General features: G+C 41.8%; 1 protein-coding gene across 4 annotated transcripts in view; it reads right to left on the reverse strand.

Annotated features, from left to right (window-relative positions):
- Nucleotides 1-11,009: 11,009 nt before the first annotated feature.
- Nucleotides 11,010-14,345, reverse strand: part of TAC3 (tachykinin precursor 3) — an 82,769-nt gene continuing 79,433 nt past the window's right edge. For all 4 annotated transcript variants that reach the window (XM_088473188.1, XM_088473189.1, XM_088473191.1 and 1 more), the window contains one exon: nt 11,010-11,741. In XM_088473188.1, the coding sequence (XP_088329314.1) occupies nt 11,723-11,741 (19 nt within the window). In that variant the 3' untranslated portion in view covers nt 11,010-11,722. The remainder of the gene's footprint in view (nt 11,742-14,345) is intronic.

Here is a 14,345-nt window from a genome sequence, read left to right on the forward strand (position 1 = left end):
AGGCGCACGCTTGGTGCTGCTACTTTGTTGATGAACATGCAGCCACAGTGCACACAATTCACAAACACAGAAAATAATATTTTATTTTGTTTGGAGTGCACTTTGGGAGTTACAGCACCCTTTAACGGTCAAGCCAGCCAGCACTTTTCTTATGACACAGGCGCACACTTGACGCTACTTTGTTGATGCACGTGTGGCTACTGTGCACACAATTCGCAAACACAAAAAAAATATATTTTTATTTTTTTTTGGAGTGCACTTTGGGGGTTACAGCACCCTTTAACAGATGAGCCAGCCAGCCCTTTAAATATGACACAGGCACATGCTTGGTGCTACTTTGTTGATGCATGTGCGGCCACAGTGCATACAATTCACAAACACAGAAAATAATATTTTATTTTGTTTGTAGTGCACTTTGGGGGTTACAGCACCTTTAACGATCAAGCCAGCCGGCCCTTTACTTATGACACAGTCGCACGCTTGACGCTACTTTGTTGATGCACGTGCGGCTACTGTGCACACAATTCACAAACACAAAAAAATATATTTTTTTTGGAGGGCACTTTGGGGATCACAGCACCCTTTAATGGTCAAGCCAGCCGGCCCTTTACTTATGACAGAGTTGCACGCTTGGCGTTACTTTGTTGATGCACGTGCATCTACTGCACACACAATTCACAAACACAAAAGAAAAATGTTTTTTTGGAGTGCACTTTGGGGGAGCACCCCTGATGCACAGATCACCTCCTGGACAACACTGCAGCACCCCTCTAGGACTACAGCCTTTATGGGACACTGCACAACACAGTCCAGCCAGCCCCTATAGACTTTGGAGTGGACACAGCCCCTATGACTGCAACTGACTGCACAGCACAGCCCAGCCAGCCCCTATGACAGCAGCACAACACAGCCCAGCCAGCCCCTATGGACAACAGCAGCACAACACAGCCCAGTCAGCCCCTATGGACTGAGAGGTCACAGCCCTTATGGACAACAGCAGCACAACACAGCCCAGCCAGCCCTAGCTCCCACCCTCCCTCTTCACTGTCCACAGCCGGAGTGAGAAATGGCGCCGAAGCCTTGATTTCAGATCCGAGTCAGGTGGGAAAAGTCGAGCTTGACTCGGATCGGGGGGGCTCGGGGGCGTTCGGATTTCAGAAATCCGAACCCGCTTATCCCTAATATTATCATAAATAAATAGTGCTGATGGATTCTCAGAGGTCAATTGTTAGGTGGTTGTGAGGAGTGAGTGTCCCATACACTGTGTTATATCACGCTCCGCATGGCATAATAGCAGCATGGTATAACTCAATGTATGAGACATTTATTTCTCACAACCACTTAACAACTGACCTCTGAGAACCCATCAGCATTATCTATTTACGACAGTATGGGAGTGATAAATCTAAAAGAGAGTGTCAGTGTTTAGTGTTAGCGTAGCTTTGCATGACATAATAAACAGCAGGAATGAGAACTGTATGACTTCTATAGTCCACATACCAGGATTTAACATTATACTTTATGTGAATATGGATGATATATCATTATAAGTTCCCACTGGTCATATAACGATTGGTCTGTAAGAATCTGTCTATACAATTCTGACTATAGAACAGTGGGAAATATAATAGGAGAGATAGTTCATAAGCTTTATATTATGTATCAGCTAACATATGGTTAACACAATTGCAGCACTAAATTAATAATGAACTAATAGTATCACTGTCCAGACTAACAAAAGCTGATTATGATTACAACACTGAAGAGGCAGTATAGAATGTATATTGGCTAATTAAAAGCCATATCCTTCAGTTTAATATGATTGAATAATATGGACTTCATATAGAATTGCTGTATCTGCCACTATTAGTAGTCTTTTTGCGTCAGAATAATAATAACGATAAGCCCAATACATAGAGAATAATAAACCAATAATCTAAATATATTTGATATACTTGAGGTATTGATTTTATAGAACTAGTATATGGATTCTGTGCACTTATAAACGGGACATATGAGTGGATGTGATTGAATAACCAATGTAGTACACATAGTGATGGAAAAGAGGAGAGTTGTCTGACTCCCTGGAATACAGTCCTATTTGCAACATAGTTTGTGTTAGATCTGCCTCTTTGTGTCAAAAGCACAAGAATTACAAATGTATCCAGTATAACTGGAAATCTAAGGTTTACTGTCTTATGTATTTTCGATTACACACTGATACAATCTGCCTGCCAGAATAAATAACAACTTTGATGGGAAGAAATAAGTGGATTTAATTAATGATTGACATATATATATATATATAAAAATAACAATATAAACCACTATTATATATATATATAATTTTTCATGGAAAATAAATATACAGACGTGTATTGGTCATATTAATTATTTTAATACACCATCTCTAATTCTTTGTTCACATTCTTCTTTCTTTTAATATTTCACACACTGTAAAGTAAAATATGCATAATATTTTAAAATACCAATAAAAGTTACATTTTAATACTAACTGTGCATCTAAAAAGACAACTCTTTCTTTATCTGTGTGGACTTTAGATCAGCAGTCAGCAGCCCAGGACACAGCAGACAGCACCAGCACCTCTCCCAGCCCTACACTACCCACCCTCCCTGTTCAGTCTCCACAGCCGGAGTGAAATGGCGTCCATCGCGTGGTCCCTTATATACTACATTGATCATAGAGACGAAAGCTTGCGAATCGCGAGATTTCCGACTCTATGGTTTTGCCTTGGTTTCGAGATCCTAGTCAGGTGGGAAACTCTGAGCCTGCTTGGATCCGACTCGGATCTGCTAAATTCTGGTGGGTTCGGATCTCTGGAATCCGAACCCGCTCATCTCTACCAGGAAGTTGCATTGCACCCATATATATGTGCTGGATGGAGAAATAGACACATTTGTACTTAATTTGGTGTGCTGTGTGACCAGCTACTGTATCCTACAGTCAGTAATCAACCCTTGTGTCAGTGCTGACTGTGGAATCTAGATGAATCTAGGGGGTATTTTTACAAAAGTGCTTGTTTTAAGAAGTGGAGTTGTTGCCCAAAGCATCCAATCAGATTCTAGCTTCTAGAAGGTGCTAGATAAATGTTAAGTAGAATCTGTTTGGTTGCTATGGGCAACATCTCCAGTCAGGGGTGTAACTAGAGCTAGGGGTGCCCTATAGCAAAATTTTCATGGGCCCCCCTAGGTTCCCGCCTCCCCTCTCTGCACTCCCCCTTCCCTCTCCACGACTTACCTCTGGTGGTCACGTCCTCCTTCAGTGTGTGCTGTGTAGAGCAGGCACACCTCCTCTCCCAGTCGGCCACGCCTCCTTCCAGTATCAGTCAATGAGGAGAGCTGGAGGCGGAGCCGACCAGGAAGGCAGATGTGATGCACAGAACATTGCTGGAGGATGCGACCATGGCTGGCCTGTCACCATAGGGGTCCGGGCATCATTGTAGCCACAACCCCTGCACCTAAGGTAGTTATGCCAGTGTCTCCAGTTCTAAAAATCCGCACTTTAGTAAACATACCCCTAGTAGTCATACCCCTAGTAGTCTCCCACAGCAATTCCACAATCTTTGCAGTTGTACCATTGCTTTCTTAGGAACAAGAATGTTTACATAACATATAACTATTTGTCATGAAACACAGATTTGAAGCTGAAACCAATCACAGCTTGTAAAAATCAGAAACAAATTCACCTTGGATCAAAACATAAAAATAGCATTTAAAACAATACAAACTGATTATTACACATAAAACAATTTGAAGTATTTAAATGTTTATTTCATTAGGTCTCAGAAATAATCATATCGATGATGTTAATATAAGTGGCATAAGCATTCTAGTACATATATTGCTTTATGTAGCCTGAATTCTTTAAAAACACTGGTTAATAGAGCACATGTACAGTAGTGTGTCAGTGGCATTTACAGTGCCTGCAGTGTGCAAGCATAAGGAACCATTAATCGCTGGGTTCCTGTGGCTGATATATGCTGAGACCTGAGAGCTTACATGTTTCCTAGTTTAAATGGTAACTACTGTTATCTCTCTATGAAAACTTTTTTTTTTATGTCTCTTTTTACTTCAATCTACAGATGTACCCAGATTAGCAAAACTAGTACAAATGGCTGTCTATAGTTGCCCAAAGAATCTATATATTACAATAAAAGGCTAGTGACAGGTTGGTTAAAACTCTTTTATACCTGTTTCAGACCGTCGACCCGGGAAATACACAGGCTTATCAATCCATGAATTTCCCGGGTCTCAGTCCTTGATCCTGGTACATACCATGGTCGTGGACCTGGGACTTCGACCCGGGCCATTTGTATCCACACATAGCAAAAACCCGGGTCAATGCATGTTCATGTGCAAAAACCCGGGTTTATGTACTGTGTGTGAAATGGGTATTACATATCTTTTAACAAATCAAATCATAGACATTCCAGGTGATATATTTGAGAGCCAGATTGCTTAATCAATTGTGCAACTGTAATTGGAACTATTAACCTTCGTCATATTACTGAAAGTCATGACAAGTATATGCGATAAATGACCAAGAATTTACCTACTACAGTAAATGACTGGGTGCCCCTAATTTAAATTTAGATAATAAATGACAATACAAATACTTAATTCTAGATGAATATGCTTGAACATAATACAACATAATCAGACGTACTGTAGTATACAATAAAGTGGGTGAATATAAAACTGTCTGAAGTATGATAATATTATTTCTAAGGATTGAATCAACTTCATTTTATGCTAAGTAGATCAATTCTCTACACTGAGAGTGCGCACAGAAGTCAACGTAATACACAGTGTAGGAGTTTGGAACGGTGCAGATAATTGTCTCGCTCAGTGTGCTTTTAGTCAATGCTAGTTTGTGGAAATTGCTAAGCAGTTCAATCCATTAGTTCAGAAGAGTGAAGAATGGAGCTACCTCAATTGTGTATGCTGCTGAAGACTGTGAGCTAAATTGGTTCATTGTCTTTCTTATGTTATATAATAAATCGTGTTTTCATGGCTTGTGCTCCACATGACTGAGAGGAATTCTGATTTTAGCCTGTGAACCAGACATCATTTTCTCTGGATGAACTTATTTTCTAAATAAAGTTGAAAAGTATACTAAGTGGCACATTCAATTAGACTGACTTCAGTTGACTTACTTTTCGCCGTCATCGGAGGTTTTCAGGTCAAAAACTTATCGCACTCGTCCCCGCGGTCAAGTCCAAATCAGCGAAAACCGGACACGGCGAAAATGAAAACAGCAAAAAATCCTTTCATTTTTTGGGGAAATCAGCCTGGCATCCCCCAAAAGATGCTCTGATATGGGGGTTCACTACAGGTACCCCCGAATAACCCTGCTAAAGGTATTTTGGGTCATTAAATGGTCTCAATAGGTGCCATTTAGCGTCTTTGAGCAAGTGGTGAAGAATAGTATTTACCACAGTTTTTTTGGAAAATTAAGTAGTCCCTTCAAATTTGGGGTACATGAAAATGGATGCAAGCATATCTAAAAATCGCTAAAGTCAAGCATTAAAAAGCGCAAAAAAACACACCTTCAGCAAACACCTGCAATCAACAAAACACCTCCCCATACTTGCAGACCCATCCAAAGGCTATTTCGCTAGTTTTTGAATTTGTACCCCCACTTTGAAGTATTTCGACCCAAGTGCTTTTTTGGGGTGTCCTTTGCATTTTTTAAAGTTTTTTTTTACGGCGTTAGCGTCAATGGGGGAGTACAAAGGGTGCAGAGTGGTTTCCGCACCTCTGCACCCCAAAACCGCAATTCTGCACTTTTTTCCACCGGGTAATCATAGGTGAAACTTTTTCAACTATTACATTGCATTGTGTTTTCGCACCGGTGAAAAGATGCTACAATGGAATACGGGCATAACTGAGAAATACGAAAATGACATCATCAGTGAAAAAGTTTCACCGAGAGCGGGTTTTCACAGCCTAATTGAATACGGCCCTAAGTGGTATACAAAACAAAAGAAAAATAGTGAGTATAATGTATAACCCTTAAAGTGCACAACATTTTTTTTTAGATACACAAAATAATTGACTTCAGTTTCAGACTGGTTATTTAATTAAATAGGAAGGGTAATGGTAATAACTATTCATTTATGGTAGGGTGACGGGACTTCATAATGCTGGGGTATTTGGGGACTAATAACTGAATGTCTGAGTTTAGGAAGGCGGGATGTTTATTAAATACGTACAAATACTCATTTTTCAATCTTGGGCTATTTGAGTGAAATGGGCATACAGTATTTAGTGTAAATGCTATTTATTTAGTGTCAGTGCTGGTGTAAGTGTTGAGGCATATTAAACTTGGGTTCTACATATTTAACGTCAGAATTTGTTTGGGGAGATGAGGCCTAGAAGGTTCGCTCATTGCTAGCTTCCATACTTCATTTACCTATCTTCTTTTCCAAAAAGTTCCCCAACATTCCAGGTTCCAGACCAGCAGCATATAATTTTAGCTGCAAGGGATAGGTAGGAGAAATCGGGACAGTTCTGCTATCTGTCCTGATTCTGGTGGGGCCAAGGCCATAACTAATAGTTTGTGAGTGGTGCCAGCGTATAGAGTGCATGGCTTTGTGGGTATCACTGTTAGTGCCACACAGGCCTTGCTTCTAGCTTGTAGAGTGCCTGTAACAGCATCCTGCAGCCAGGATCGATGTGTCACGCTCTGGCTAAGATGATTCTTCACCATGAGATTAGAAGGCCCAGGTTGAGGAGGGAATAGGAGGCGAGGGGCCTGGAGTGTCTTCCTCATCCACCAGTACCGGATGCTGGCAAGACCTGACCAAAGGCACGGAGTCTAACCTTCTGGGAGTGTTCACCAGTGACCCCTCTAAGTGGGATTTGGGCTTAAGCTGCAAGCGGTAGGCAGGTCGCAGTCCTTTGGTCAAGTATCCGGCACAAGTGGGAAAAAATGGAAGAACACTACCTCAGGGCAAGCACAGGAGAAAGATATTGGAGGATTGTATTGAAGTGACGTACAGAGAACTGGTTTCAGTAGCAATGCTGGTACAGGAGATGGTATAATGAGCAGGTACTGATGTACTAAGTACACACACTGTGACTTTTAGACGCAGCACTGACACAGGAGAATGGTATCACAAGATGGTACTTGAATGATGAACTCAGTACACACACTGTGGCCTCAGACGCAGCACAGGAGAATGGTATCACGAGATGGTACTTGAATGATGTACTAAGTACACACACTGTGGCCTCAGATGCAGCACAGGAGAATGGTATCACAAGATGGTACTTGAATGACGAACTCAGTAAACACGCTAAGGATTCAGCCGCGGAGCTAGCACAGAAGATGACTCGTAATAAATTGTACTCAGAAGCCGTTCTGAGTACGCACACCATGGAAAACAATAGGAACAAGTCACTAGAAGGAACGGAGCTTGGAACCTGGAATACTGCAATAGCAAGTTAACACTGGAAGTAACAATGTTGTACAGGCAACTTCCTGTTGTCCAGAGCCCAGTCATTCGAAGTTTAAAAGAAACCTCTATATGATTCAACACATGATTGACGCTGGGAGTATCTGTACACACTATCACTGCTCTATAGATACCTTCACTTGCTTCGTACTACCGTTCATTATTGTAAGCGAGGTACGATAACTCCGCTTCTAATTTCTGGATATAGAATAAACTATCCTAGGCAGGAGAGGGCTATCCTATAGTAGGAAACCTCTGCCCAAAGAAACCATTTCATGAGTCTCTCCCCTCCCTGAATAGTGAGTGGGGTTACGCTCCGTCATACTTATGTCTAGCTATACATTTATGTGAATCTAGAGATTCACTGCATTATTTGTGTTACACGTTTTTATTTGTTTTTATGTACCATTGTGATAATCCATCACCATTGAGGATTTCTACTGAACAAAAGTAAAGAAACCCAATCATTTACTTTAAGCTAAGTATACATGTTTTTTTTGCCACTCAAGGTTAGATGACATAGATATTAGTGCTACTATACACATCATACCCAAATATTGTTTATCTGCTTTGTGATCTCTGTGGTAGATCTTTTGACATGAAAAGAGCTGCATTTTATCTGTAGAGGAGCGCCAAACTCACCTTACCTATATCAGCGGAGGGCTCGGATCCCTCTTCACATCCCCGAAAGTGGGTATCCGAGAACAAGCTCAATCTGAAGAGTTTGATGAATATCAGGTGGCCCATTTAGAACACCTGATGATTAATAGCCCGGTAACTAAAATATGCTAGCGTTTCCGCATGGTTACCGGGCCATTTATCGATGATGAATAGGCCCCTTAGAGTGTTTGCCAACATTTGAAGTTCAGGTCCCAGGCAACTTTGCTTTTCAGCAAGTGGATGATGGCTTAAATGTTTTTGCCGCAGCTACAAGATTCAGCTTAAAAAAAAAAAAAGTCCACAGTGGTAGATGGTATGCGTAGCTGCCCATTCCCAACGTCCACTGCGTCCATCTCACTTGTTGTCCTGACAAAACTAAATCCGGCAATTATATCTTTGATACTTGCTACAATATTTTGCCAACAAACTCTTTGAACATACAACCGCTACTGTGCTGTGGAAGCCGCCGGGCTTCTACAGCTTTCACATACCGCTTGTGTACAGAGGAGAGGATCGGCTTAAAAAGTGACAGCCTGCTGCCACGTTGCTAAGATCCTATCCAGCTGGAAGTAATCACAACTTTTGGTTCTAGCGTGGGCTTCGGGTAATACCCGCTCGGACATTTTACACTTTGGAAGCACGGTCCGGTATACTGAATAAGCTTTCTTGTTAGGAGGACTATTAATTGCTGGCAAATGTTATCTAACTTGGAGACCAATATTCCAAAAAAGAATTACAGATGCACAACTCCAACATTACTCATTATATATAATAATACATTTTCCAATAGAATTTTGCAAATAATAAAAGAGGTTTTGGCATAATCATGCCCATGGTTATGGGCCTACCCAATGCGCCCAAGTAATCTCTGAGGGTAGGTCCCTAACATACTGGGGTTGAAATCCAGAGCACAGGACACTCCCAAACCAGCCCAGCTGAGCCACCCCAGGGCATCACTCCAATAAGAAAAGGTGAAGTGTAAAAAGGTGTAGGACAGATAAGAGCAGCTGCTGCTGCATATAGTGATAAATAAAGATGTGAAAATAATACATATATATTAAACTAACAATAGAAGGGCTAAAAGTGCAAGGAAAAATGTGTATATAATGTGATGCCCTGAAGCAGCCCAACCAAAGCAATCCAGGGGACCCACGCCCCAAAAATCAACCCATAGCTGCACTACAGTATAAAATTTTTTAGGATCTACCTAGATTGTTCCTCTTGTTAAAGTGCAGTCAAAATACCAGATCCCTGCTTAAAACCAATAAGAGAAAGGTGGGAAGGGGTGCTAGCCTAGATTGAAGGCATCTCATATCTTCAGGTGTGCATAGGAGACACTAAATAGAATATGTGGAAAGGGATTGCACACCCTGAAAATATATATATATATCGACTTGTTGCTTGGATGATACGGGATGTGACATTCTGGTCTTGACAAAGGGCACTGAGGGGCCTGAAACGTCGACTGTACATATTGTCTGAGGTGATACTATGAATTATTAAAGTTGTCTACCCACTGTATGAAGATTGGTGAGTGGTCTCTCCTCCTTTACATTTGTATGTGGCTGCCTATGGATGGATTCCGTTAGGTGTCCTGAGTTATGCACCCCAACAAGCTGACAATTTTTTTTGGTGAGTGCCATTCCTACATATCTGGACTATATATATATATATATATATATATATATATATATATATATATATATAATGGGAGGTGCTACCTGTGGAGACTATTGTTGCAAACATACAAAAAAGAATTACATATGCACAACTCCAATTTTACATTTAATTAATATCCTGACTGATACTATTCACATCAGATATGATGAATATATGAACTGACTAAATATTTTAGGTGCTGCTATCACATGGTGACTATTTGAATTGATCTTTTTTATATATATTGCACGCCCCCTCATGGGGGGAAGCCTTTTGCTGCAGCGCTGGGGAAGAGGGCGCTGTGAACTCCTCAGCCCGGTGCAAACACGGGGGGGGGGGAACGATCAGTGTGATCACTCACCTCCACAGGCAGAGAAGACTGCTGCTGCTGCTTCCCTGCAGAAGTGAGCAATCTCCCACTGCAGCCCAGCACACAGTGTGCTGGGCTGCTGACAAGAGGGAGGGGGGTTGGCGTCAGACCCGTGCCCCCGCCAGGCTCTTCCAACAAGCACAGACCCGGGTAATTTGTACCTGCTCCCCTCTCCACTCCGTGCCACAGGGTACAACATCTTGTCCTGAAATAAGACATAGCTGAGCTTGTGGCATGGAGTGCAAATTATATCATTGGGGTTTTTTTATGGACAGTGCTATATGTGTCGGTGTATATTGTGGAATGGAGCTTTTGGGAGCATTGGGGCACAGTGGTGACATACGGGAAGACTGATGCGGAGTTGGACACATATGCACAAAACAAGCTCTAAAAAAGGCACTCGTAAAAATAGCCCAGTAACTCCCATGTGTTGAGTCGGAAGCTTCACAGTGCATCTAGCTCTGCACCAGTAGCACATGTACCAGGTGTGCGTCAGGTGTGCTTACACCCAGATACACTTATACCCAGCCTGGTACTAAGCACACATTTGTGAACATATATATAACGTCCGGCTCTGAATCAGGCTCTGTGTTTACCCAGCTTCAGAGTACACAAATGCATATGAGTTTGGCTTATCAATCATGGAATGTCAGTGAGTTTCCAATTTGCCACATGTAGCCCACAGTTGTAATTACAATTTCATAAATAGTTATAATAAAAAAAGAACCTTAATAACTATAAATACAAATAAAAATGATACCATTCTGTGGCTTTAGGGACACCCATGGATTTCTTACTGATGAGCAAATGTATACCACAAAACAGTTCATCCACTTTAATTGTGCTTTTATGCTCTTACTATTACTGTGTATTACAAATGGTACATTATGCTAGCAGAAAAAGACTCAAAACACAGGATATCATATGTAAAAATATTATTATTATTGAATGTGATTGTTTTAATCTTAAGCTACAGTTTATTTTTAAGCATGGCTGGTAATGTGATAGGCACGGCATTATGAGTGGGGACATAATAGAAGTTTTACGTAGAGCACGAGAGAGAGGGGTCGCCTTGTATGTCTCACAGCAAACTCCAAGCCTTTCTTCTTCCGTATCTCCTGCAAGCCACCGATCTTCATCCATGGTTGTATTTCTGTCAATATGGCAGACAAGCCAGCAAATGAAAGTACACAGGTACTGCTACATGTTTGTCTCATTGTTCACCAAAAAGGATCTGTCAATATTCAAATGCTATTTACAGAGATCATAAAGGAGTCAAACCTCATGACACAAAGTGACAACAGAGAATGGACAAACATGTCAGTGTATGGTAAATATGATGTTAGAAGGCATCTAGAGATAGACACCTTTGTCTGATATATGATGATGTACTGAATCAGCATGATGGAGACACAACCAGAAACAAAGGAGGGTGAAAATATATTGCGACAGATGTGGGGGCTTTTCATCTGTGGTACAAAATAAGAAATCCAGCGTGTTTTGCATTGGACCGATAATGTTTACGTTCAGAAGACCACCTGTACTGTACATTTTAAACTGAACGTCTGAACCTGTAGATTTTAAAAAAAACAAAAACAATAATAATATTAATACATATGTCTGCTGAATGCATGCCTTCTACAGCTATTAGATGAGATTATTACATCATATTTCCCATTGCACTGTTTTACCTAGATCAGTTTTGAACAAAGCCCAGGAACCAGAGAACCAATGGACCTGATGCAACAGATGCACCTTGGGCTGTTGCACTGCAGGTGGGACAGATTTAAAATTTGCAGTGATTTAGATGTGAGTGGAGACAGTCCAAACTTAAATTTAAATTAGGGATGAGCGGTTCGAATTGGCTGAAAACCGAACACAACACAACTTTGAGGTTCTGAGTTGAACCGAGTCCCATCTCAGATCACTTTGAGTTCCAAGTAGAACTGAGGGCCTGATTCAGAGCCGGACGCTCTTTCAGAGAAAGCCACCCACAGCTAAACCACCCACAGCTTTTGCGAGCGGCCAGGTGATGGTCGCGATGGTCGCGACCATCGGGCTTGCGACGAGACCCTTGTGGTAGGGTCTCGTCCATTGCAGGCCCCAGTGAGCTTCTGGCTCTAATAGAGCCAGAAGCGCACTACTGAGGCCGCCCCTAAACGGCAGGCGTTCCTTCAGGGACGCCTCAGTTTGGCCAACCACCCCTCCTACCCACCTCCAAAACGGGGCGAGCTGTCAATCACAATCGACAGCCGCCCCGTTTTGGTGCGAGACCCATAGCGACAGAGAGCCTGTCGCTGGCCGGGTCTCACGCATGCGCACACCGGAGCCAGCTCCGGCATGCGCATGCGCAGTGGGGGACCATCGACCCGCTAGCGAGCGCTGTGCACTCGCGAGCGGGTCTGAATCAGGCCCTGAGTCCCGACTCGAGTCTTCTCACAAAGTTTGGAACTCAGATCTAAAAACCGACTCTTGCATGTTCTGGATTACATTTAAGCCCCTTCCTCGTGATTTCAGGTGCTGTGAGGTGTCAGAATTGACTTTAAATGAATGCTGTTGATGTTACTAATACTATAGGAATAAAAACAGGTCCAAGTTACATGATCTTACAGTAGCTGTTTTTATAAATTTTTAAAGAAATCCAGATCCAAAAGCAAAACTGGACCCAAAACACTTGATGGTAGTTTTGCCAAAACCAAAACATGATGATGATGATTTAGAACCAAATCCAAAACACAGAGGTCTGCGCACATCTCTAATGTAAATGTCTGCTACCTATCATTTATCTAGTACAGTCTGTAAAATTACAGTTTATTGGTTGCTATGGGCAATAAACCTGTCTGGAAGGTTTGATACATCTCCCCCTTACAAGAGATGTATTAAACCTCTAATGATGGCTGTGGAACTTCTAAGATACCTCCTCCTCACTTTCACTTGAGGGGCTGGAAAGTGGGTCTTGGTGGTGGTGGGGGAGGGTGGAGGCGTTTCAGTAGGCTGAAGTTTTGCCTAGGGAGCAGAGACACCTTAATGTGCATACACACGGTATGATATCTATGAGCGATAACGATCTTGTTCACTGATATATCATTCTATAGTTCATTTTTATGCAGTGAACGACCAACGATGTGCTCCCGCATGAACGATAACGATATCTATGACCGTCCATACATGCAAGCCAACTTGCACGATATTGTCAACTTTGCGTGTTCAGAGATGTGGCAGGATGACTTCACTGAAAGATATCTTTCAAGTCGTTGGTGGTACAAGTCGTACTGTGTGTATGCAGCATTACACCGGCCCTGATGTCAGTATAAAAATAAAGCTGTTGGATATATGTGGGCTACATGCAAAAGCAGCCAGTATTAACCCTGCATTAAAAAATAAATGTATTTGGCCAGGTGCAAAGTTGCTTGATTTTTTTGGCTTTGCTCCCAACTCAGAATCAACACCAATGTGTTTAATAATCAACTGTGGCTCATACCTATTAAGGGTTATTTCTACTGATTTATATGGATGTACCCCTTCCTTGGCTCATTAAAGGATCTTCCTGGCTCCTAGACTGAATGGCTCATAAATTCTATATTATTCACATCAACACTATATACTTATGGGAAATCCTACTCATATTAGTATTTAAATCCCAATCTGTGGCTTCCTGCTTGCTGCCATACTCCTCCTCACATCATGATGACACTGACCCTGTCCAAGACAGCTACAGTATGTCATCAATCGCATAGGTGAACAAGGTCATCACACATGTTATGTAATAGTTCCATGATTATTGTGATGATCTTATATATACTGTATTCCTATCCACTTCTAATATGGCGTACACAGACTAGTGAAAAATAAAGAAAGAAGGTGGTCTGACCATAGTCAAATTAATCTTAAGAATGTCGCCTTAACACTGCCCTACCATCTTGGACATATTTTCCAAACGTGTCCCACCCCCCGTATTTCTCTCACAGTATCAGCCAAGAACTGGGAGGGGTGTGTGAGTGAGAAGACAAATTGCAAGCCGCAATCAAGATACTGGACATTATCACTACTTCCTCTGCCACCATTTAAACATGATGAGTTTTATTGATTTAGACCCATCAGTGCCCTGGGAACAAGACTGCATGTAGCTGTCACCAGGACCATGTCTAGGAGAATGGGGCATGTTAGTTACACAT

Source organism: Taudactylus pleione, unplaced genomic scaffold (assembly GCF_031769625.1).
Source record: "Taudactylus pleione unplaced genomic scaffold, aTauple2 ptg000130l, whole genome shotgun sequence".
NCBI lineage: Eukaryota > Metazoa > Chordata > Amphibia > Anura > Myobatrachidae > Taudactylus > Taudactylus pleione.